Raw genomic sequence first — 24,201 nt, forward strand, 5'->3', positions numbered from 1 at the left:
CTGTCATGCTGGTTGAACAGCATACCAGCAACCAAAACAAGGGACATCAACGACGACAGTGTTCGGAAGATAGTTTGGCAGTGTTTACTAATGAACATGTAGGCACACACTGAGTATTTAGATGTTTTTCTTCCAATATCTTGGTAAAGTAACTCTCAAATAAGTATCAAGATTGGTATAAACACTCTGAACCAAGTTCCCGGTTGTTGTGACTTTAATGATGAATTGACCTATAGTGACCTAACATTAATCATTAGTATCACAACACAAACTTTTAAAAAATGTTTACAATACATATCTTTGATGCAATTGTGGCATCAGAGCATGCCTGCGTTCCATTTAGTTAAAAAATGTTAGGTAGGGTGTTTGGAAAAAGTTTGTACATATTAGGTTCTGTGTTTATTCACTGTGGACTATTCTGGAGGGTGGGGCTGTGTGTGTGTGTGTGTGTGTGTGTGTGTGTGTGAGAGAAGTGGGCAACAAGACTGAGTTTCAGTGAAGGAGATGTGAGCTGTTTGCCCTCCGTGATTTCTATTTGTTTGCTGAATTTTCATCTAAAGCTTCGCTATGGACACCAACCTTCTCTCATGTGAATTTCTGGTGAGATCCCCTGACGTCATAATGGTGTCAGAAGTGGTATGTTGGGTGTGCACCAGCACCCGGAGCCAGTGGTGTTGCATTGGCACTGCATGGCTCCATACCCAGGATCGGGAGGGGCACTCAGGGCCCTCCAGAACAATGCCTCCTCCCATGATTCAACCCATGCTCCCCACCTACACAGAAAACTCCTCCAGGCTCCCCAGCGTCACCAGAGTGCCACTGACACCCTTCACCAGGTTCAGAATCTCCTCAACACCCCTCCGTGACCCTGGAAGACCACAAAATCCTGATGGCCACAGCAAACAGCCCAGAAGCCGAGGCAAAGTTTGGTTTGCAGTGTGGGGTCTGTAACTGTATAAAGCAGCATTCAAGAACCACTGTGGACTGATCAGCAGATTCACATTACATATATTTAATGTAGTTGACAGTTTACATGCAAACAGAGCACACACACACACACACACACACACACACACACACACACACACACACACACACACACACACACATTTACACACCACAGAGAGTAAGAAAAGAAAGAGGTCTTGTTTCCGTCACTTCCAAACTCCTCTTCCAAGTCCTGATTATCAATACAGCCCCTTGAGGGAGAAGGGGAGAGAGAGAGAGAGAGAGAGAGAGAGAGAGAGAGAGAGAGAGAGATGAACTATGAAGCATTGAAGAATGTGCTGGGGAGCACATGAGAGAAGAGGAATGGAAAGATGAGAAGAATACAAGTGGAGTAGAGTGAAAAGAAAATTAGAGTAGAGAAGAGTAAAGAGGAGAACAGAAGAAAAGAAAAAGGAAAAATTAAAGAAAAGTGAGCCAAAGAGATTATTTTATACAATTTATGTACTTTTTACATAATTTTGCATTTGTCTTTGAAATTAATTTATTTTTGAAGTAATTTTGATAGACCATATAGTGTAATGTCATAAAATAAAATATACAAAATTGTACTATGCATAGTGGAAGTCATAATCAACAATGCCCAGAAACGCCACTGACCTCTCTGAAGCTCATGTGATGGACTGGAAATGAAAATGTTGATTTGATTAATCAAACTGTCAGTTTATTTAACTTATAATAATGGATGTTGACCATCCAGACTGTTACCGGTGTAAAGTTCAAAAGCCAGCATCTGTCCTGGTATTGGGGTTATTAGTGGGATGGTATTACCTGCACATCTGTGAAGGCACAATTAACATTGAACACCTTTTGGAGCAACACATGTTGCCTTTTAAATGTCATCTTTTCCAGGGACATCCATGCTTATTTCAACATGACAACACCAAGAAACACGCTGCACGTTCTACTACAACAGCATGGCTGTGTGCAGGTGCTAGACTGACCTGCCTGCAGTCCAGATCTGCCTCCCATAGAAAACATGCCTTCCTAAGCTTGTAAGTTGACTTGTATAACAGAAGAATGGCAAAAAAATTACCCCTTTCAAGACTGGATCAGTTTGTGTCTTCTGTCCCCAAACTTTTATTAAGTGTGGTTAAAAGGAAAGACCCACACTGGCTGTGTTTACATGCCAAGATATTTACAAGTCTGACTGAATACATTCACATCATAGATTAAGACTGAGGTGTTTATGCTCACTTTACTCAACAATCTACTGGAAAATCTCTGTGTACATGCTCACTACAAGTAATCTGATCCAAAATGACACGTATGCATAGAGAAACACTCGGTGTAGACGTTACCATGACAACGACCATCACATGAGTCCAGTCAGAGTGAGATGAGCAGCAGTGAGCAGTGCTTGTGTTTTTAATGACTTTATAATGATGTCAGACTCAGGAAAACGTCCTTCACATATCTTTATTAAAGAAGGCAGAGAGGAAGATGTCGTGTTCTGAGACACATAAGCTGGACATCCGTCCCACCGCCGTCTTTTAAAGATCACAGCATGAACTTTGTCACCTCTGCAGAGCAGTTTCTTCTCCGCCATGTTGAACGTTATAAACTTTCACTGTGACGCACATGCGCAGAATGTACTTTTCCAATAGGGAATGTAATCGGATACAGGCGTTTACATGGACATTATTCTTCTATTTAACAGATTATTTACAGGATTACCCACCTCATTCAATCGGATAGAAACTGTGTTCCAAATGGCCTCCATCGCACCATTATAATCAAGTCTATTCTGTTTGATGTGTTTACATGGACGTTTTCTATTCTGATTGAACTATTAGTTGGATTATTAACAGATTATTAGGCTGCATGCAAACATGGCAAGTGATAAACGTGTTCCTGTCCCAACTTTTTTGGAATGTGCTTCAGGCCTCAAATTTGCAATGAGTATTTATTTACAAAAAGTTCATAAAGCATCAAAAATGGTTATAAACACAGATCAAACAGAATTCACTAATCACTGCTTTCTGTTTTATTACCATTTCACATACTGTTCTAACTTTTGGAATTGGGTTGGTATCTAAGTGCACTGAGCACAAACAGAACCGTATAATTCTAAGCAGTCAAACCAGAAATGTAAAGCTAATGAGTTGCTAGCTAGGTGTTTTGTCTGTTTAGCCCTCGGCCGACCATAAACATTACACTTTGGCAGCCCAAGGCAAAACGTTTGGGCACCCCTGGTTAAGAGATCAATAAAGAAGAGTATATAAGTGAAGGAATATATTAGTATATAAGTGAAAAAGAGTTGAGTAGATGAGAAATGAAAGAAAAATAGAAAATATGAAAAAAAAATTTAAAAAGGCAATCAGATAGAGATGAAAGAGCAAAGAAAAAAGTGGATACTGGTAGGGGAGAAAGGGAGAGATGAATATTTTGAGTGGCAGCTATGGGGGGCTCTCAGAATGAGGGTTAAAGAAAGAGAGAGAGAGAGAGAGAGAGAGAGAGAGAGAGAGAGCGCGAGAGAGCGAGAGAGAGAGAGAGAGCGAGAGGTGAAGAGAGAAACATAATAAATCCTTAGGGACTCCACCATAAACATCTGTTCCACCAGATGTTCCAAACGAGAGGGAGGAAAAGAGACAGAGATGCAGGTACAAGCATGTAACGCATATGTGCACGTGTTTTAAAGCACTTACAGATGCAGCTACAGTTGCAAGAGGTGCATATCTCTGACCTCAGAATGATTCAATTATATTACGATTCTTTACGAAACGATTCAAAGAATTATCTTAGATTTCACAACAAGCAATTTGATTTGGCTCTTATTTGTACCATTCAGGATTATTTTTAAAAATGAATGGCATGCATTAACGTGTCCACTACTTTTTACATACATTGAAATGTCTGGTTACCCTTAAATTGTGTCAAAATGTCATGATGAATAGACTAAAAGAAATAGTTTAAAATGACTTGGAAAACATTGTTACATTAACTCCCATAATTGCACATTGCTTTTTTAACTTCTCCTGTAAAGTTAACCTTTTGGAGTTTTGTCCCAATATTCCAGTTCTGATTGCCATCTTTAATTTGGACATAAAACTGTAATTAACCCAGTAAAAAAAGAAAAGAATTGCGGATGTCATGCAAACTTTACCACCTGAAGTACCTTAGCCTGATATCTTCTTTGGCCTGAGGCTGTTTGAAGTGGCTAGTTTCGCCTGCTAAACGAGAGCTGAGACATGATTTTCTCGAGGCCTGAAGCTGTTTTGCAAGGTTGTTATAAAATGTACACTATATCATACAGGTGGCTTTCTGTACAGGCTTGATGTCTACCTGAAGCATAGAGCGCATTCAACCACAGCAGCTCAACAGGCCAGAGGTGAAGGTATAGATGGGCTTGGAGAGACCAAACCCACCCCACCCCAAAAAAAAAAAAAGCTGACAGGACTCAAACAATTACAAAACATTAGGTTGTCATGGGCAAAAAGGCACTGAATTCTGGCAATCCTTATTATAATAATATAAAATATTATTATTTGTCCATTTCCGAGAAATGGACAAAGCTTTTCTTTTATTGTCAAAAAAATCAGCAAACTGGGTGGGATGGCATGGGGGACCACAAGCTTATCCACAACACATTCCCATAATAATTAATGGTCACAACGTACAGATGTGTTTGTACACCACTAACATGCAAAACATGAGAACATGCTAAAAGAATCCAGTCAGACTAAAAAAAGCTCCTGCCAAAAACACAGTCCCCGATTCTGCCTCCATCCACTGTTGTTGCCTTAGAGAATAACACATATGTATGAGATCTGGCACAGGATCCAGCTCCAGGTGCGCAACAGGTAAAGTTTAAAAAAAAAACATCAAAAGCAGCTCAGTGTGGAGTTTACCTCACTCACGCAGGGCTTCACAGGCTCTTGACTGCACACGTGAGCAGCACTTACAAGTGCTGAGGGTTGAAAGTGAATCTGTCTCTTTATCTCTCACTCCTTAATGGTATAATCATATCCATCTCTCTCTTTCTTTCTCGTTCCCTCTCTGGGATGAAACGACTACTCCACCTACTTCCACCCTCATATAGACCCTAAATGCCTGAAGGAATGAACACGCAGATACACATATACACTGTCTGTAGTGTTTCAAATGTAAGGTTGTCTTGGACAAAGGCACTAAGTTCTGTCATCCTTATGTCAAAAATCGGCAAATGGGGTGGGGTGGCATGGGGGGCCACAAGCTTATCCATGGTATGGTCCCATATTAACTAGTCAGTTCCCACAGCTGGCAGGGAGAAAAACTCCCGACTGCAATCTGATGTATAGATCTCTGGCTTGTGACTCACTAAAACTGTGTCACTGAGAAGTCCCCAGCTTGTGGCAAACACAACCTTTGCTACTATGGTACAAAGTCCTCAGCTCACAATCATTCAACTCTACTGTTGTGATGCACAATCAAACTAGGCAAACTCAGCTATCACAGTTAGAAGTGTCCCCAGCTCATGGTCTAGTCAATACTGCTTACCATAGTAAAAAGTGGCCCCAGGTTTTGGCCTAGTCAACATTGGCTGCCACAGTGAGAAGTGTCCCCGTTTCGTGGCCCTGTCAAACTCAGCTATCACAATGAGAAGTGACCCCATCTCATGGCCTAATCAAACCCAACTATCACAGTGAGAAGTGCCCTCAGCTCGTGGCCCAGTCAAACTCAGCTATCACAATGAGAAGTGACCCCATCTCATGGCCCAGTCAAACTCAGCTATCACAATGAGAAGTGACCCCATCTCATGGCCTAATCAAACCCAACTATCACAGTGAGAAGTGACCCCATCTCATGGCCTAATCAAACCCACCTACCACAGTGAGAAGTGTCCTCAGCTCGTGGCCCAGCCAAACCCACCTACCACAGTGAGAAGTGTCCTCAGCTCGTGGCCCAGCCAAACCCACCTACCACAGTGAGAATTGTCCTCAGCTCGTGGCCCAGCCAAACTCAGCTATCAGAGTGAGAAGTGACCCCATCTCGTGGCCTAATCAAACCCAACTATCACAGTGAGAAGTGACCCCATCTCATGGCCTAATCAAACCCACCTACCACAGTGAGAAGTGTCCTCAGCTCGTGGCCCAGCCAAACCCAACTATCACAGTGAGAAGTGTCCTCAGCTCATGACTCCACTACAGCAATGAAGTGTCCCCATCGTTTTTCTCAGCCACTGCATTGAGAAGGGTCCGCATTCCATGGCCTAGTCAAAATCTGCTACCACAGTGGGAAGTGTTCATGGCTCGCAGCCTACTCAGGCTCCACTACCACAGTGGGTAGCTCTAATAACCACGGTTCACCACTGGTATATGGTCATTTTTTTCTGTATTTATTTTTATTGAAATTAATTTAACATCGACAACAGCACCAAGAGTAACTCCATGTGGTGCTCTGGTACATTAAGAGTAAACTGTTAAATCTTCTTATCCAACTGATGTATAAAGATCCCCATGCTAAATATAAAAAGCCCCAAACTCACCTAAACAGACTAGACCCTCTAAATAGACTATACTCTCAGAAATATCTCGGTCAGCTTTACATTTTATTGATAAAGGTTTCATTTTGCGGATGCATTTTCTGACCTGTTTCTATGGACTAGTTTCTCAGTTTTCCAATCCCATCATTTTAAACAACATAACTGGCTGCCTTGAATAGAGTAAAGGCAGAGATACTGGTAGGCCTTTTGAATAATGTGTTCTGTGATCAGCTGTTTCTTTCTACTGAAATTACCAAAAGGGTGCTTGGGTTTCCCCTTGTACTGTAATGAGTAATGGGATCATGAGTAATGACTATCCTTAAAATGTAGTACACAACAAAAGTGTCCATTAATCAGTCCATATGGAACACAGGCCATTGGGTTCATATGTATTGGTCATTGCATTGTTTTCCTCCTGAGCAAAAGTTTGCTGTTATGTATTCACTTTTTTAGTATGTTTTTTAGAATACTTTATAATTAAAGGAGCATTATGGCTAAAATGAAAGGAATCACTGCTACATATATGTTAACCATACCTAAAGCCTACTTGCCTCCTACAGTGGTGTCAGAATAGTGGTAAAGGTGAGAGTTTCTTAGTTAAAAGACAAAGAAACTCCCTTGAGATGATGTCATTTGAAAGTGGGAAGAACTTCTGAAAAACTGCAAGGCCTCTAGAGTGGATGCAGTCAACAGTCTCTCAGGAAATGAGGTAATAGTTTAGTAGAATCCTGGAAATTTACCCATTTTCAAATTCGCTGTCAGATGCCTTTCCTAAGAACATGCCACAAAAAACTGAAACGTCTTAAAATGCCATTTTAACTTCAAATTGAATCGTGTGATTTGGTCCGTTGAGACACAAAATTGAACATATTGGTCATGAATTAAAAAAGCCCCTGACAACCCACTGTTAAATATGATGGTGGATCATTAACGTTTTGGGACTGTTTTGCTGCTAAGGGTCCAGGGGCACAATGTCAATGGCATAATGAAGTCCACAAAATACCAGAGAATTTCAGGCCAGAAAGCGCTTTCAACATGATAATGATCCCAAACTCGCATCAAAAACCACAATGAAATCAAGTCTTGCAATGGTCCCTTTCTCCAGATTTGAACCCAACTGGAAACCCATTGTGTGTATTAAGGAGGAAGCTTCAATGAAAGCTGTTTAAAATAAAATATCTTTTGGTCATATTTAATATACTGATTTTGGCTTATTTTCACAAAGGGTGCTAATAATTCTGAAGCTGACCGAACATGAGGGAGGGTTGTTTTTTCCTGCTAGCTGGTACAAGCCAAATAGCTAATGGAGCAATGTATGTCTGTATTTAGTAGCCCCTATATGCCATGAGAGGGGGTAGATGGGGAATCCCAATTGTAAGACATATGACATATTTGAGTAATGCATGATGAGCACTGTAGGGAGTGAAGATAAACAAATGACAGATAAATAAACCATAAATCTACAGCATTAAATTCTTTGAATTCCTTTAAAACATGAGCTTCTTTTTTAGAGGTCAGCAATGTGGCACTGACATCTAGTGGAGAATAGTAGCACTGCAACTGAATAAGTCTTACCAACATTATTATTTTTGCTATTACTTTAATTAGTAGTAGTAGTACTGTTGTTGATATTGGTCTATCAAGCTGAAATGACTACAGATGAATTTACTTAACGTGAATTCAAAGTCTTGATTGACTTGGTCTCATTTAGAGTCAGAATGGTTAAAATCAATTCATTTTGGGCAATCCATGTACCCATCATGCATTTCTACGTCCTCCAGGCAAGTGTCCAGCAAAACATCTGGGGCAGCATCACCACTCGACCCAGGTTTCTGCTGGTACCCCTCTGAGCAAGGCTGAACCTCATTATAGAAGTTAGAGGTGAGGCACATAAATCTACTGTTGCTCAAGAGGACTTCAATTCCCATGAGCCCCTGGTGTACAGAAGAACATGCTGGAAATGTAGGATAAGGGACACTGTCTTTTGCCTGGTTGTGTTCAGTTAAGTGGGGCGATCCAGTCACACCACCCTCCTCCTGGGACGTCTGCTGGTGTGGTGAAGTGCTGTCGGCAGCAGAGGGCGCTGTGGCATCTTCATATTCCCACTCACTGAAAAAAAAAAACAAGATGGTCAGCCACAGTCAGAGAATTTATTGAGAGGAGAGTTGCCACTCAGTGTTTGAGTTTTGACATTTTTTAAATAGTTTAATACTTTTTTAGTTTTTTAAAATTCAATGGTGATTTTCTATCTTAATGTGAACAGAGTCTATACTGTATTAGGCCTGAATGCACATCTGATACATCAATAGCTAATTTCAGTTAAAGGTTTTGATATGTGGGAGAAATTTGGTCTATTCCAGCGGTCAGCGACATGAAACATGAAGCTTTGCTGAGCTTTCTAACACACAGTTTCAACAATAAATCGTCTTAAACGTTGGAGTTAATTCATAAACGGTTAATTTACCCTTTAACCCTGAAGGTTGACGTGCAGACTGCTGGTCACACAGCAACACAGACAACAATCACGTCTACCTAGCAGCTAACAAAACGGCAAACGAACAAGGTTTAGGACAAACCTCGAAAATTTAGAGATGAATTGACAGACTTATTGAACTTAGTCACTCCAGCTGTCATGAAGCTGAAATCAGGCTTCTTGTTTGAATTTTCCTGTTCCACCTTAAATGGTGCAGCAGTTACAGGCACTATTTAAGGTGGAACAGGAAAGTTCTGAAAAAAAAGAAAAAAAAAAGCTGGCAAACAAGAAGCTGACCTCAGCTGAGTCTCGTAAAAACTTGAATGTTGAGAGACATTTCAGAAGAAACTGCACTAAATTTATGGAAAAAGTTTCCTGCTGGAGATGCAAGAAAAGCAGCTACAGCTGAGCTAAAGCTTAAAGCAGAGCAGAGAAAGTCTTTGTTTTTGGTTATGTTATATTTTTTAGCCAATATTAGTACAATAGCACATACTGAGACGAACATTATATTGCCAAAAGTATTCTCTCGTCTGCCTTCACAAGCATATGAAATTGAGTGACATCCCATTCTTAATCCATAGGATTTAATATGATGTCGGCCCACCTTTCGCAGCTACAACAGTTTCAACTCTTCTGGGAAGGTTTTCCCACAGTGTTTAGGAGTGTGTTTATGGGAATTTTTGACCGTTCTTCCAGAAACACATTTCTGAGGTCAGACACTGATGTTGGACAAGAAGGCCTTGAAGTGTCCACTCTAATTCATCCCAAAGGCTGAGCCCAACTACTGAAAAACATGGTGATGTAAGGCTTGGATGCAGCTGCTCGGCCATGGAAACCCATTACATGAAGCTCTCTATGCTGTTCTTGAGCTGATCTGAAGGCCACATGAAGTTTGGAGGTCTGTAGTGATTGACTGCAGAAAGTTGGTGACCTATGTCCCTCAGCATCCGCTGACCCGCTCTGTCATTTTACGTGGCCGACCACTTCGTGGCTGAGTTGCTGTCGTTCCCAATCGCTTCCACGTTGTTATAATACCATGACAGTTGACTGTGGAATATTTAGTAGTGAGGAAATTTCACGACTGGACTTGCTGCCCAGGTGGCGTCCGATCACGGTACCACGCTGGAATTCACTGAGCTCCTGAGAGCGACCCATTCTTTCACTAATGTCTGTAGAAGCAGTCTGCAGGCCTAGGGGCTCGGCTCTATACACCTGTGGCCATGGAAGTGACTGGAACACCTGAGTTCAATGATTTGGATGGATGAGTGAATACTGTTGGAAATTTAGTGCATTCACTACCAGGATGCTAAAACCATGCTTCAATAAAATTGACATAAAATGTTGTGGTTCCTAAAGTTGATTGTTGAAAGACAAAATGGCTCTTCTTAACATTTAGGTTGCCGATCTCTGGTCTATTAAAAAAACTCAAGCACATTATTAATTAATGCAGTTTATTAACTTTTTTAAAAAAACTGACAAATTTCATGGCATATTTCATTTTTCCCCTTCTTCAAAAAAAATCTTCATCCACACCAACAGCATTTTTGAAGGTCTCTACATGAGCATGCCAGCCCAGCAGGGGGGCATTATATCACAAATGATTTGATGTCATACACTTTAAAAAAGAACACTGCAAAATACAGAACGCAGCAGGAAGCTGAAGCAAATATTTTCACACTAACAACGTGATGTTGCAAATACAGTAACTTCAACCTGCAGGGTTTCAAAAAGATTCTAAGTCTGATTTTGCTTGAAAAATAAGTTTTAAAAAGTGAAAGGTAACCTACCGTTTGTTGCCATGGCTACACTACCTTTTTAGAAATGGCCACACGATCCTGATCAGACAGAGAAGATACATTTTTCTAGCTTTTCAGCCCTTTGAATTATGAATTTAGGAGTCATTTCAGATCTTCTGGTCATCGAGTCAAATAGCTTTAGCATTCATAATTTGTGAAAAGGAGTTGTGTGATGTTACTTTTCACCACATCGTCCACCTCTAGGTCGAATGCATCATTTTGCTGTGCCTGCACTAGAGGGATGTTGTTTGAAGGCAAATCTGCAGATTTGCTAACAGGGTGGACGTTTGGTGACTTGTGGTAAATGTGGCTCTCCTGTCGATTCTCTCCTGAATAGTATGTGGTTCCTTAACTTTTGTTTGTGGTGAATACCATGAGCCCTGTCACCCCCAAGTCTGCCATGAAAGCCCTCCCTCATGATTAATCCTACCTCACCCAGTGGCAGGAAAGAAGATCCAAACATTTACAGGTCATGTTGAAAACATGTCAATCTACACATTTTAACAATGAAATCCTGTTTGATCAAGGTGATCTTCTTCCATTGCTTCAAGGTCTAGTACCAATGTTTGTGTGCCTATCGCAGGCACTTCTGACAACGAACAGGAATCAGCATGGTCACTAGGTCTATCACCGGTTCGTGGTTTATTCCTCCTCCTTTCGCATCAAAATACTGTTTTATATACCGATCAGGCAGAACATCATGACCACCTCCTTGTTTCTATGGTCATTGTCCATTTCATCAGCTCCATTTACTGTACAGGTGCACTTGCTAGGTGCAGTTACAGAGTCCATCTGTTTCTCTGATAATTTGTTACCCCTTTTACCCTGTTCTTCAGTGGTCAGGACCCCCATGGACCCTCACAGAGCAGGTACTATTTGGGTGGTGGATCATTTTCAGCACTGCAGTAACACTGATGTGGTGGTGGTGTGTTAGTGTGTGTTGTGCTGATACGAGTGGATCAAACTCCTGTACTGCTGGAGTTTTCAAACACTGTGTCCACTCACTGTCCACTCTATTAGACACTCCTACCTTGTCAGTCCACCTTGTAGATGTAAAGTCTACAGCTCATCTGCTGCTGCACAGTTTGTGTTGGTCATCCTCTAGTCCTTCATCAGTGGTCACAGGACGCTGTCGGTTGGATATTTTTTGTTGGTGGACTATTATCAGTCCAGCAGTGACACTGAAGCATCATTAAATCCGTGCTCACAAACTGAATGAGGCCCCTGGTCCAAACTGTATGTCATTCAGTGCGAGAAACCACAGAATCGAGTCTATTTGAGGTCAGTGAACAACTGAACCACTTTGAGGCAAGTGTGTGACAATTTAGGATCTTAGCACGATCCTAATTGGTAGAGAAGCAAACGTGAGCCACAAAACATGTCTTGGCTGACCAACATTTGTGGAAAGTGGAACATTTTGGAAATTTGATTCAACCATGAAATGAGAACTCTCCTCCTGAAATATTTTATTGGGAATCACAAGCCTAATCTGTGTGTATATATTAGGCTGTAGCTTCATAGTGACTCACAGCGTTTGGAGATTTAGCTGCTTGAGGTCCCCCAGCACACACACTTCGCTGATACACGGATCGTCCACCTCCGTGTAGGACGATAGCCACTCACCGTGGGTCTGCAGGGGCAGAGCAAATCACTTAACTACAGCCACTGAGAGCTGATCGTACTGAAATAACATTCACACATTTTGTCATTTCTGCCCACTGTCTTATATTTTCATCAATGTTTATCATTCAGATTCTCATGTTTCCAACAATATTGAAAGGCCCCAGGCATCCCATAATTATACGCTTCCATAATGTAATTTTATACAGTAGCATTGCATATAAATATCTATTATATGTTTTGTAAGTGTGAAGCGTGGTGAGAGAAACTGACCTGGCAGACTGCCTTCAGCGCTTTACTCTGAAAAGGAGAGGGGAGAGATACCTCCCACACTTTCACCTTCCTGAGAGAGACGGAGAAAGTGAGAAGGAGAGAATAATTCTTATTAACCATCAGAGAAACGCTACGCTACGTTTGATATGTATCAAATAATTTAAATTACCATATTTTTAAAGCCAGAATTGAAATATAGTCAAACAGCCAAGGTATGTTTGGTGTCTGAATTTTGCTGAAGGAGCAACGAGGCTGATGTAGCTAACAAGTAATGAAGGCTTATCTCCCAGCAATTAGCACTGTGCAAACTACATGCCATCTTCAAATACTCGCCTCAAACTGTGAGTGGTTAAAGGGGCATTCTAGTGTAAAACTAGCATTTAATATGTGATGTGATATTCTGTAGCCCTGCTCTGTCCCTCAGCCTCATTGGTTCTAAAGATTTACGATTCTGTATGATCATGCTTTTGTCCATCACTACAGTACCCTGCCTTGTCCTTATCTGTCTTTTGCCCCTTCTCGTTTACATTCTCCCTCATTTCTCTGGCCACATGCTCTTGTTTTTGCTTTGGTTTCCTTGTAACACTCATGTATCATTCCCTTCACCTGTGTCTTGTCTATTGCCATCACCTCTGACTGTTCTCAAGTGTTCCTTGTTTGTCTTCCCTGGTGCACACCAATGCCAAAACTCGAGCAGAAGATTCTTAAGGTCATGTACGTTACAATGTGGAGTCAGTTACAGTTACATCTCACAGATGCTCAAACAGACTGATATCCGGGGACTGTGAAGGCCAGAACCCTTTGTCATGATCCTCAAACTATTCCTGAATAATGTGTGCAGTGTTGCAGGTCATTATCCTGCTGAAAGAGGTCACTGCCTTTATGGAACAACATTGCCAAGAAGGAATGTACTTGGTCTGCAACAAGGTTTAGGTAGGTGGCATGTGTTACACTGACATCCACATGAATGCCCATATCAAGGGTTTCCCAGCCGAACAATGCCCAGTGCATTACATTCCATCCACTTATACTGTCTTGTTCCCAAAGTACATCCTGGTGCCATCACTTCCCCAGGTAAATGGCGCACAAGTACCCAGCTGTCCATGCAATGAAAGAGAAAATGGAACTCACTGGACCAGGTGATCATCTTCCATTGCTCCAAGGTCCAGTATTGACATTTGCTTGCACATTGTAGGTGCTTTTGATGGTGAACAAGGGTCAGTATGAGCACTCTGACTGGTCTGCAGCTATGCAGCCCCATACACAGCAGGGTATGACACACTCATTTGGAGTGTGGACACATTCCTTCCGACACAAACATGTAAGGTTTCTGTGACTTGTGCCAAAGCTGTCACTTTAGACCAGATGGGATAGCCTTCATTACCCTTGTGCATTGATGAGCCTTGGGTACCCAACACTCAGTTGCCAGTTTGTGGTTTATCCCTCCTCAGGACTGTCAGTAGACATTCACCACCGCTGACAGGGAGTACCCCACAAGCCTTGTGGTTTTGAGATGGACCCAGTCATCCAGCAATAACCATTTGGCCCTTTTCAAAGTCACTTGGGTCTTTTTCATCCACATCCAACTACGAGAACCAACTGTTTGCTTACCATCTAATCTCCCAGACGTTGAAATGCACTGTTTTTCTGAGACAGATTAGCCTTGCCTTGTTTCTATGTTTTGTAGCCTTTTACTCTTAGTGGTAGTTCCTAGTCTTCCTGTCATGTATGTTTCATGTCATAGATTAATTATGGTTACCCTGTAGACCAAACCACTTGTGCCTGCATCCTATCCCCTTGGTTACAGCCATCCCACCATGGCGACTAAGAAAGGCACTGATAATAACTACAGTACTAATAAGTACAGACATGATCCCTGGATACCTTAGCTGTCTGGGTCCTTCTGCATTAGCCAGCAAGTGAGGAAAAAAGAATCCCCCAAAATCCACCCCAGAGCCATTGCAGTTTTACAGAAGATCCTCCTACCTTTATGATACATCAAGCATGTTCCTTCCAGACCAAAGTGCTGTGGGTATTAGCGTTTACCCTCACCTAAGGCTCTGAATTCAGCTCATGAAGGCCTTGCTATATAGCTGATGAGCTAAATCAGATGTGTTTAATGAGGCAGTGTGCTGAAGTCTGCAGTGTTTTGGCCTGCAAGTACTGGAGTCTGATACGTGTAATCATGTGATATGCATGATCAGAAAGGCGTTTTCTGAGTATTTAAACTGAAAAACTACTGTTTATGACAGGTTTTCATTTTGCTCCTTTGAGCAATCTCAAATAGACTTATGTCTATTATGTAGTTTCTGACACTGTAACACTGTAATCCATAAAATTGGACAGAAGTATGTTTCATCTGAAAACACAAGTAAGCAGTATCTAGAAGTATCTATTTAGGTATGTAGTTTGCACAATGCCAAAGAAGCAAACTTCAGACACCAAACATGTCTTGGCTGGTTGAGAGGAAAATAGTATGTTTCACTAAACTGTCACTTTGGTACTCAGTGGATGAAAAAGACACTGAAGCTGGGCTGCAGTGACGGTGTTTGTTTTCACCTGTGAAACGTCAGGAGAGTGAAGTACGTCAGAATCACAGTAATAGACACACTCACAGCCAAGAGGAAATACACCCTGGACAACCCTGATGCAGGAGCTGCATACAAAGGACATATACCGAAGTCATTTTAGAGGAGCCTGGCCGCTTTCTGCTTCTCCCACTCAGCAGATCATTCTACTGAATTGGTTAAAATGTTCAAAGTGTTCAAAACATATTTCAGACTTTTAACTGATCTGGACTTTAGACTAAAATCCATGTATGTTCATTAATTTATTCTATTCAAATATATGATTAAACACTCCATTTTGCCACTACCAAACCATCAGAGCGCTACCGGAACTTTACCAAACGTTTCAGGAGTGACTGTTTCGGATTTGACAATTTTAGCTCATTTTGAGCAGATCTCAAATGTAGTAAATCTCAGATCTCAGATTTAGCAATTAAATGACTAGCAAACCCAGCTTTGAACAGATGTACACACATATAATCACCAAATTTTTCATTAAAACACAAAAAATTACTGAAAATGTGTCTTGCAGTAGTGACAATTCTTAATATTCCACACTGATTTCAGAATTTGTGACACATTTACTTCAAAACAATGGAATCTATCTGCTCACCATGTGGCCATGAGGGACAGGGATGCAGCCTCACTTCCTGCTTTAAAATGCAGAGGCGTGGTTAAAACAAGGCTCCGCCTACAGACTACAACTCTGTGTTTCGGTAGTGACATGAAAACATGGGATAGCGTTTTTTTGAAAATATACATTTTTTTTAACTTGGAAATTAAACTCTGAACAGACGTAAATCTTTCAGCTTCACTTCAGAATCTATCATTATTATTATTGGTTTATTATTATTATTATATTGGTATTATTATTATTGATTCTGTATATATTTAACTTATTTTTATCTCCATTAATGCACTGGGTTTAAATAGAGTATCAAAGAGCATTACTGTAACATTAATGGGGCTGATTTTGCGGCAGTCCACCACCAGATGTTTTACTGGCTGTCCCCATGCATGTACTCTCAGTACAAGATCACTCCTCCATGTAACTACTAGATAAAATGTGCCTTCAGCTTTTGTAGTGCCAACAGAATTCTGTACATTGCTAGATTTAAACTAGCTACTCTGAGTATTTAGTTTAGGATAGACTTTAAACCCTAACTTAAGACCAACCAGCTGGTACAGCTGGCTACAAAGAGCTACATACACACACAGCATTAATACACAGTATTGATTACACAGTCATTACAAACTTTGCCTGTATGATAAAACAATAAATAATTGGTTCATTATTTATTACAGACAGATTTCATTGAGGTACGTTCACAAATAGTGCTTCTGTTTCTTTATAAGCCTCAAAGGTTTGAACTTTCAGTACACTACTAGGTGTAGTAGGTGGCCCTGTGTGCCTTTTACAGCAAGGCTTGTGATGTGTAACAGGACAGGATGGGTTAATATGTGGGAAAAGATGCTCTTACTCTTACCAGGACGGGTTGTCCAGTGGACCGGTTCTGACCAGTCCGATGGATATCCGGCATACCGAGCGCCTCGACCTGTACGAGAGCTCACGATGCAGCGCACCTGAGCCAGGTAATGAGTGGCGCTGATGAGAGACCGCTCCGCCATAACACAGACACTAACACCAGGCAGGAGACGCAGCGTCTCCACATCTTCCTACAGAATGAGACATAAATATACAGATAAACAGAAAAACAGAAACTTTATCCTCTTACACACTTAAAACTGCAGAGATACAACCCCAACAGAAAGAACTTCAACATATAATAGAAGTAAAAAAATAAATAGATGCAGTTTACAGGCACCTGATATAAACTACACTATGGGTCTACAGATGTGGTGGATTGGGTGGGTTGCAAGGGTGAAAAAAACATCCTTGTGTCACCAAATTTAATCTCGAAACAAAGATTAAATCTGATTTTAAAAACTCTAATTTGGGGGCTGGAGGTTAGGGAACTGGCCCTGTGACCAGAAGGTTGCCGGTTCGATCCCCAGAGCCAACAGCACGTGACTGAGGTGTCCTTGAGCAAGACACCTAACCCCCAATTGCTCCCCAGGTGCCGTGGATAGGGCTGCCCACCGCTCCGGGCAAGTGTGCTCACTGCCCCCTAGTGTGTGTGTGTTCACTAGTGTGTAGTGTGGTGTTTCACTTCACAGATGGGTTAAATGCGGAGGTGGAATTTCCCCGTTTGTGGGATAAAAAAATTATCACTTGACATATATATATATACAGAAAGTGGCTCAAATCTGTGCTGTCGATGCCAAATCAGCACTAACTTGCTCTTATAAATGGCAGCATAAGTGATGAGCTGAGATTAGCAGGTTCAGAGAATAAAGACTTGAATCTGAGTGTGGAAAGCTGAGCTGTTGAGCGCGGAGCTCTTAGCTTAAGCTACTTTTGCTTCAATATCCTTGTTAGTCTTAAAAGCTGGCATTAACTTGGCAAGAAGGCCTAAACAGGTTCACACACAGCCACACAGCTTCATTACAGCTCACTGAAATCACACTGACGCAAGTTTAGAGATCAATGACTCAAATCTGAGTGAGTAGAACTGCTTTGTAGGCAGAGCTGTTAGGCTAAGCTAACTAGCTCAGGGGAAAGGCCTAAACAGCTTTACACACAACTACACAGTTTCATGTCAGCTCATTAAAGCTAGTGTTTTTGTCTGTGGAGCTGTTAGTTTAATGTACTTTTAATTAATATCAGAGGATAAAGTCATCTTAGTGAAAAGGCTAAACCACCAGAAAGTGAGTGAAACTGAGTGACTGGTTAATCTCGGTTTATTGTACGACTAATCCAGGATTAAAATGACCGTTACATGTAACCCCTGAAAATTAAAACTAGCTTAACTGTGTAGTGCAACTGGATTAACAGATAAACCTTGGTTTAATCCCAACTCAATCTGTTCGTAAGTTATATTTACATTTAACTTGACAGAGCGAGAAATGAGAGAAATGAAAAGAGGATGAATAAAGAAAAGGATGAATATAGAAAGGAGAGGAAAAAAAAGAATGAGAGAGAGAGAGAAATAGTTTTGGAATATGAAGAGAAGAGTTTATCAGAAGACACACACATACAGGGTGTTACCCACAGGTGAGTTTGCGCTCCAGTATCTGAGTTCAGAGGCGATGGGTACAGTTCGGTATTTGGGGAGAGTCCAGTTCAGAACCCAGTCCTCTCCAATTAACTCCACACTCAAACCCACTGGAGCTCCAGGCTCAACTACACCACAGAGAGAGAGAGAGAGAGAGAGAGAGAGAGAGAGAGAGAGAGAGAGAGAGGGGGGGGGGGGGGGGGGGGGGAATGATACGAAATGTAATAAAGCTACTGAACTGAATAGTTTTCGTTTGCTATCAGTACAACAAGAAGTCACAAAAAATCAAATGTGTAGTTAACTGGGGGCAGTTGTGGGCTGGAGGTTAGGGAACCAGCCCTGTGACCGGAAAGTTCGCTAGTTCGATCCCCTCGGCTGACGGTCCATGACTGAGGTGTCCTTGAGCAAGACACCTAACCCCCAACTGCTCCCCAGGCGCCGTGGATAGGGCTGCTCACTGCTCCGGGCAAGTGTGCTCACTGCCCCTAGAGTGCATGTATGTGGGTGTTTCACTGCACGGATGGGTTAAACGCAGAGGTCTAATTTCTCAGTGTGCAAAAACAGTGGCAAATGGTTGTAACTTGTAAATACCCTTGTTAGCTTTAAAAGGTAGCGTTAACTTAGCAAGAAGACCTAAACAGCTTTACACACACAGCTTCATTTTTACCTGAAAAAAAAATCTCACTGACGAAGTTTAAATATCAAAGACTCAAATCTGGTTGAGTAAAACGTTTTTGTATGCAGAGCTGTTGGCTTAAGCTAACCTCAGTATCCTCGGTAGCACTAGAAACTAGCATTAGCTTAGCAAGAAGGCCTAAACAGCTTTACACACAAATATGCAGGTTTGTTCCTGCTCATTAAAGCTAAGATTCAGGGAATAAAGTCTCAAACTGGAGCGGGTAAAGCTGTGTTTTTGTGTGCGGAGCTGTTATTTTAAACTACTTTTACCTCAGTATCCTCCTTCACTGTAGGCGCTAACGTCAGCTCAGGGAGATGCCTCAACAGCTTTATACACAACCACACAGCTTCGTTTCAGCTCACTGAAATCACACTGACCTCAAGTTTAGAGATTAAAGACTCAACAGTCTGAGTAGTTTTCATTTGCTATCATTACAGTAACAAATCACAAAAAAATCAAGGCAAGGTACTCAAATATGTCAGCAAATATGCTTTAAAATGAATTTTAAACTGGAGGTCCCCATAAAAATTTTTTACTGGCCTTCCTGGGTCAGTTATGGCTTTATGTCAGAACATATGTTGGTTCATGTAAGACCCTGAAATGTCCTGCTATCTGTGTTTTTTATTGAAATGTCACCAAGTCAACTAATCAATAACTAACAACAATAATTTTTATTATCGATGTTATTGGTAATGTTGTTTAATGGTTGCAGCCCTATAACAGTAATTACAGTATCACCAAAGCTAAAACTACAAAACCCCAAATCAAATCATCAGAGAACTGTAATTTATATCACAGAGAACGAAATGGGACACTTGAATACTGTGTGCTTTGCACCATCACAGCATTACAGTAAGTGCTATTAGGATGCTGCTATTATGTTGATACACACTGTGCTTGTAAGCCTGGATGATGCTGGTTCGAGGTTGTGGCCTGAGATCCAGCAGCAGCAGTTCAGCTTCAGACACAGAGAACGAACAAGAAAACCTCACGTCATCATCACCATCATCCTCGTCATCATCACGGCCTTCCTCCAACCCTGCACAACACCAGTGTGATCTGGGAGAGATTAAAAGAAAAAAAAAAGCTATTTAAAATGCTGATGTACACAAAACAATCCTCACTGACAAAAAAAGTAAAAAAAAAGGTATAAATTAATAAACACAATATGTAAGTTGTAAATATGAGATACAAACTACATTTCACAAAAGTTGAGAATGTATGTGAAATGCTAATAAAATCAGAAAGCAGTGATTAGTAAATTCAGTTTGGCTTGTATTAAAACTGAAAACAAAATTGTTTGTTTTTGGTCAATATCTACTGATTTCAAATTTAATGCCTGCCACATGTTCCAAAAAAGTCATGACGGAAGCATGTTTACCACTGTGTCGTAATATGTTCTTTATATCTTATTGGTACTTTCACAGACGTGCGAGTTACCGACAAATGCCCCACCATACCATAACAGACCCTAGCTTTTGAACTTTATGCTGGTAACAGTCTGGATGTTCCTTTATGTTGACCAGGAGAACACAACATCCATTATTTCCAGAAACATGTCAAAGGTTGACTCGTCAGACCACAATACACATTTTCCATCAGTCCATTTCAGATGAGCTCTAGCCCAGAGAAGCGGTGGCATTTTTGACATTTGACAGCCGAACACACTTGGAGGAAAGCGCCAACCGCCAGAACTGCTACGTCAGCTTACAGGCGCCTGAGCTGACTAGCATCGCGATGAGTGATGGGGGGAGAAGGGGGGCCATCCTACCCACCCAACCCACTCAGAGAGAGCGAGACCTATTGTGCTTTCTTGGACTGAGATACTGAAGGTCACAAGCACTCACTTGAGGTTTTCAGCCTTGCTTTTTATGCCAAGATTTTTCAGAATCTTTTGAAAAAACTCATTGGGCAATGCTGCTCTTAAACACTTGGACTGTTTCCTGATGATGGGGTGAGCCTCGACTAATCCTTGCTTATAAAGGACTAGGTCTTTTCTAGTGCTGCTTTTCTACCCAAACATGGTTATATTGCTTCCTTTAAAATGTTTTCTGAATGTTTAACAGTGCTCCTAGTCTTAAATCTCTCCTGTCACAGCTTTTTTGGAACAAGGCTTAAAGGCTTCAACCTCAGAATCAGTGTATATTTACAAACACCACTGAGTGGCATTCTTTCCTTTTGTATGTCTCTGTTTTTCAGTATTGTTTTATTTAAAGGCTTAAACTTGAAATCTGCCTTTTTTACTGTAGTGATAGTCTGTTAGATAACTTTCTGCTGCCTGTCCAGCCTGGTAGTGAGGGTGGAGTAAAGCCAATTATTAAAAGAATATAGGGTGTGAAAAAGTGAGGAGCACCTGGCAGTTTATCATCTGGCTGCAAATAATAAACAAAGATTTTAATGCTAACTTTTAGTCCTTTTCAAGACATCATTATGAAGCCACATTCTTATGCTTGCTGAAGCTCTTTGCCATCAATGCTTGGAGAATTGCTGTTTTTGCCGTAATTTCATCTTCACTTGGCTGTACTGACAGCCACAAACTGCTCATTGTCCCAGTAGCAACCAAGAGACAGTTAATAAGACAAAATAATAACAAAACATGAGCTCACCTTTTCCGACTTTGCAAAAAACAGTCACTTCCATTCTCCGATTGAACATTTCACCCATTATCACAAAACATAGGGGTCACAGGAAAAATTTGGTGGATCAATGCTTTAGAATTTATGTATGTACACTGACCAGCCACTTCATTAAGTTCTCTGCTGTTAGTGTATACATGGTATCTCTCTCTCTCTCTCTACACACACACACACACACACACACACATATATATATATATATACACATACATACACACACACATATACATATATGTCTCCCTGTTGGATCAAAACTTAATATCTCCTTTTTTTTGTTTTTCAGTTTTTGGCATAATTTGAAAGTGCCTGTTGTCCTTTACATTATTTGTAAATTTCACGATGGATTGACCAAAACAAATGGCCCAAAATGACTTGTACAAACTTCTGGTTTCCTTTGACTTACATTCAAAGTAATGTTCTCCTGTAAAGTTACCATTTTGGACATACAAGGTTTAGATCCAGCAGCAGCGATTATTTATATATATATATATATATATATATATATATATGTGTGTGTGTGTGTGTGTAGATAGATAGATAGATAGATAGATAGATAGATAGATAGATAGATAGATATGCACACACATAGTTAAATCCCATTATTATGACCACCAGCTAATATCCAGAGTAACAACCATGCATGTACAGCAGCTGACAGGCTGGGAGTGACTCGATAAATTCCTGGTTGGTTGTCACAGGTGTCTGAAGCCATGCTGACTGCAGTGCATCCCACAGCTGCATTGGGGGAGGATCCATAGAGCGAATACAATGATCAAGGTGGTCCCACAGATGCAAATAAGGTTCAGGTCAGGGGAATTAGGGGACCAAGGTAATACTTGGAAGTCTTGCTCATGCTTTCCTGACCAATGTCAGACATTTATAGCTGTGTGACGTGTCACACTGTCTTGCTGCAAGATCCCACCTGCCCCAGGGATGACCATCAGCATGTATGGGTATATGAGATCTGCAAGGATGGATTCATACCCAAATCGGTTGAGCGTGCCTTCCCCATGGATGAGTGGCCCCAGAGAATGCCATAAAAACATTCCAGACCATAAGCTACATGTCGGCATAAGAAGTGGTCATGATAATGTGACTCGGCTATGTATATATACATAATGAGCATATATAGTAATAAGACTGCTTAAAAATCAAACATACACTCACGTTGTGTGTGGGTGTGTACGGTAGCTCAGGTTGTAGAGGATGAACTGTGTTAGTTCTCTCTTCATCTCCCAGCTGCACCTCACCTCGCTCTCTCCATCATACACACAGTGCAGGTTAAAGGGTCCTGACAGATTGTCTGATATACACATATACAAACACTTTACTTTGCCTTTGCACACATCATTACGGCCGAAAGCAAAAGTCTGAACATGCCCCATTCAAACATTTTGTTGATTTTGAAAACAAATGCACGGGAGAAGTGGAGAAACTGCGTTGTGTCTGTAGTGAGTGACGCTAAACGCTTCCATTTCAGAATAACAGCGCTTACAGTTGTCTAGGGCAGATGTAGCAGTGCAGACATTTCACAAATTGGCTTGTGGCAGAGGTGGCATCCTATGACAGTGCCAAGTCACGGAGCCTTGAGTATGACTCATTGTACCACCATTATCTGTCTAGGGAGACTTGATGTTATTCAACAACTAGCAATGGGTACGACTAAAACACTGGAATCTGCCATATAGTGTAAAATTGGCCCCACTTTATATTAAGTGTCTCTTATAATTGTGTAGTTACTCATGGTGAACATATGCAACAACACCGTAACTACTGATGATTTAGTCAGTGTTACAGATGGATTACAGAAGTACAGCCTATGTTATTACACATGTGTAACAACTTCATTTTTGCCTCATGTAAATACACAAGCATAACTTCTACAGGGGAACTTTCCTGTAGTGCAGTGCTAAAGGTATACTTTAAAATAAGGGCAGCTCCTGTGTAGTTGCTATGTAGGTACTGTGTAATAATGCAGTGGTGATATAAACGCTGCTTTGGTGGCAGTGCAACACATTTAATTAATGCCATAACAGTTATATTTCAATATAAGGGGACGTCTGTTGTTCTCTCACATTACAGGTTTAAAGCTGAAACTGGTTACAGTTTCACAGCATTAGGAACATAAATGCTAGCTAAATGTTAGGAAAGCTGGTGGATACAGTGCAAGTAATTTCTTAATGTAAGTTATTACACACTTCCTTTTAAAAAACCTCTGGAAAAACAGCTGTTACAATTATTACAAAGTAATTACACTCATGTAACCCTTGTGTAATTACATGAGCGAGAATAGGCTGTTACAACTATTGATTCACTTGTGTAACTACATAACGTATACTTCTGTCAGCCATCTGTAATGACTAGTAGTTACAGTGTTGTTGCGTATTTTGTTCACCGTTATTAGAGACAGTTAAAATAAAGTGGGACTGTAAAATTTGCCAAACGTGCCACATTTATGTGTATTTCTCCAATGTATAGTGTTCAGCAGATAAAGTAATTATTAATAAATCAAGTATTTAAGCAATCGTGCATTAAAACAATTTGTTTTCATTTTTAAAATTTTTATTTTAAA

General features: G+C 40.9%; 1 protein-coding gene across 1 annotated transcript in view; it reads right to left on the reverse strand.

Annotated features, from left to right (window-relative positions):
* Positions 1–8,146: 8,146 nt before the first annotated feature.
* Positions 8,147–24,201, reverse strand: part of LOC119262420 (cytokine receptor common subunit beta-like) — a 25,057-nt gene continuing 9,002 nt past the window's right edge. The window contains exons 5-12 of the mRNA XM_037534288.1: positions 22,797–22,932; positions 19,886–20,052; positions 18,312–18,442; positions 16,686–16,875; positions 15,191–15,287; positions 12,632–12,701; positions 12,268–12,368; positions 8,147–8,578 (exon numbers count right to left, since the gene is read on the reverse strand). Of these exons, the coding sequence (XP_037390185.1) occupies positions 8,203–8,578; positions 12,268–12,368; positions 12,632–12,701; positions 15,191–15,287; positions 16,686–16,875; positions 18,312–18,442; positions 19,886–20,052; positions 22,797–22,932 (1,268 nt within the window). The 3' untranslated portion in view covers positions 8,147–8,202. The remainder of the gene's footprint in view (positions 8,579–12,267; positions 12,369–12,631; positions 12,702–15,190; positions 15,288–16,685; positions 16,876–18,311; positions 18,443–19,885; positions 20,053–22,796; positions 22,933–24,201) is intronic.

The sequence above is a fragment of the Pygocentrus nattereri genome, chromosome 25 (genome assembly GCF_015220715.1).
Source record: "Pygocentrus nattereri isolate fPygNat1 chromosome 25, fPygNat1.pri, whole genome shotgun sequence".
Taxonomy (NCBI): Eukaryota; Metazoa; Chordata; class Actinopteri; order Characiformes; family Serrasalmidae; genus Pygocentrus; species Pygocentrus nattereri.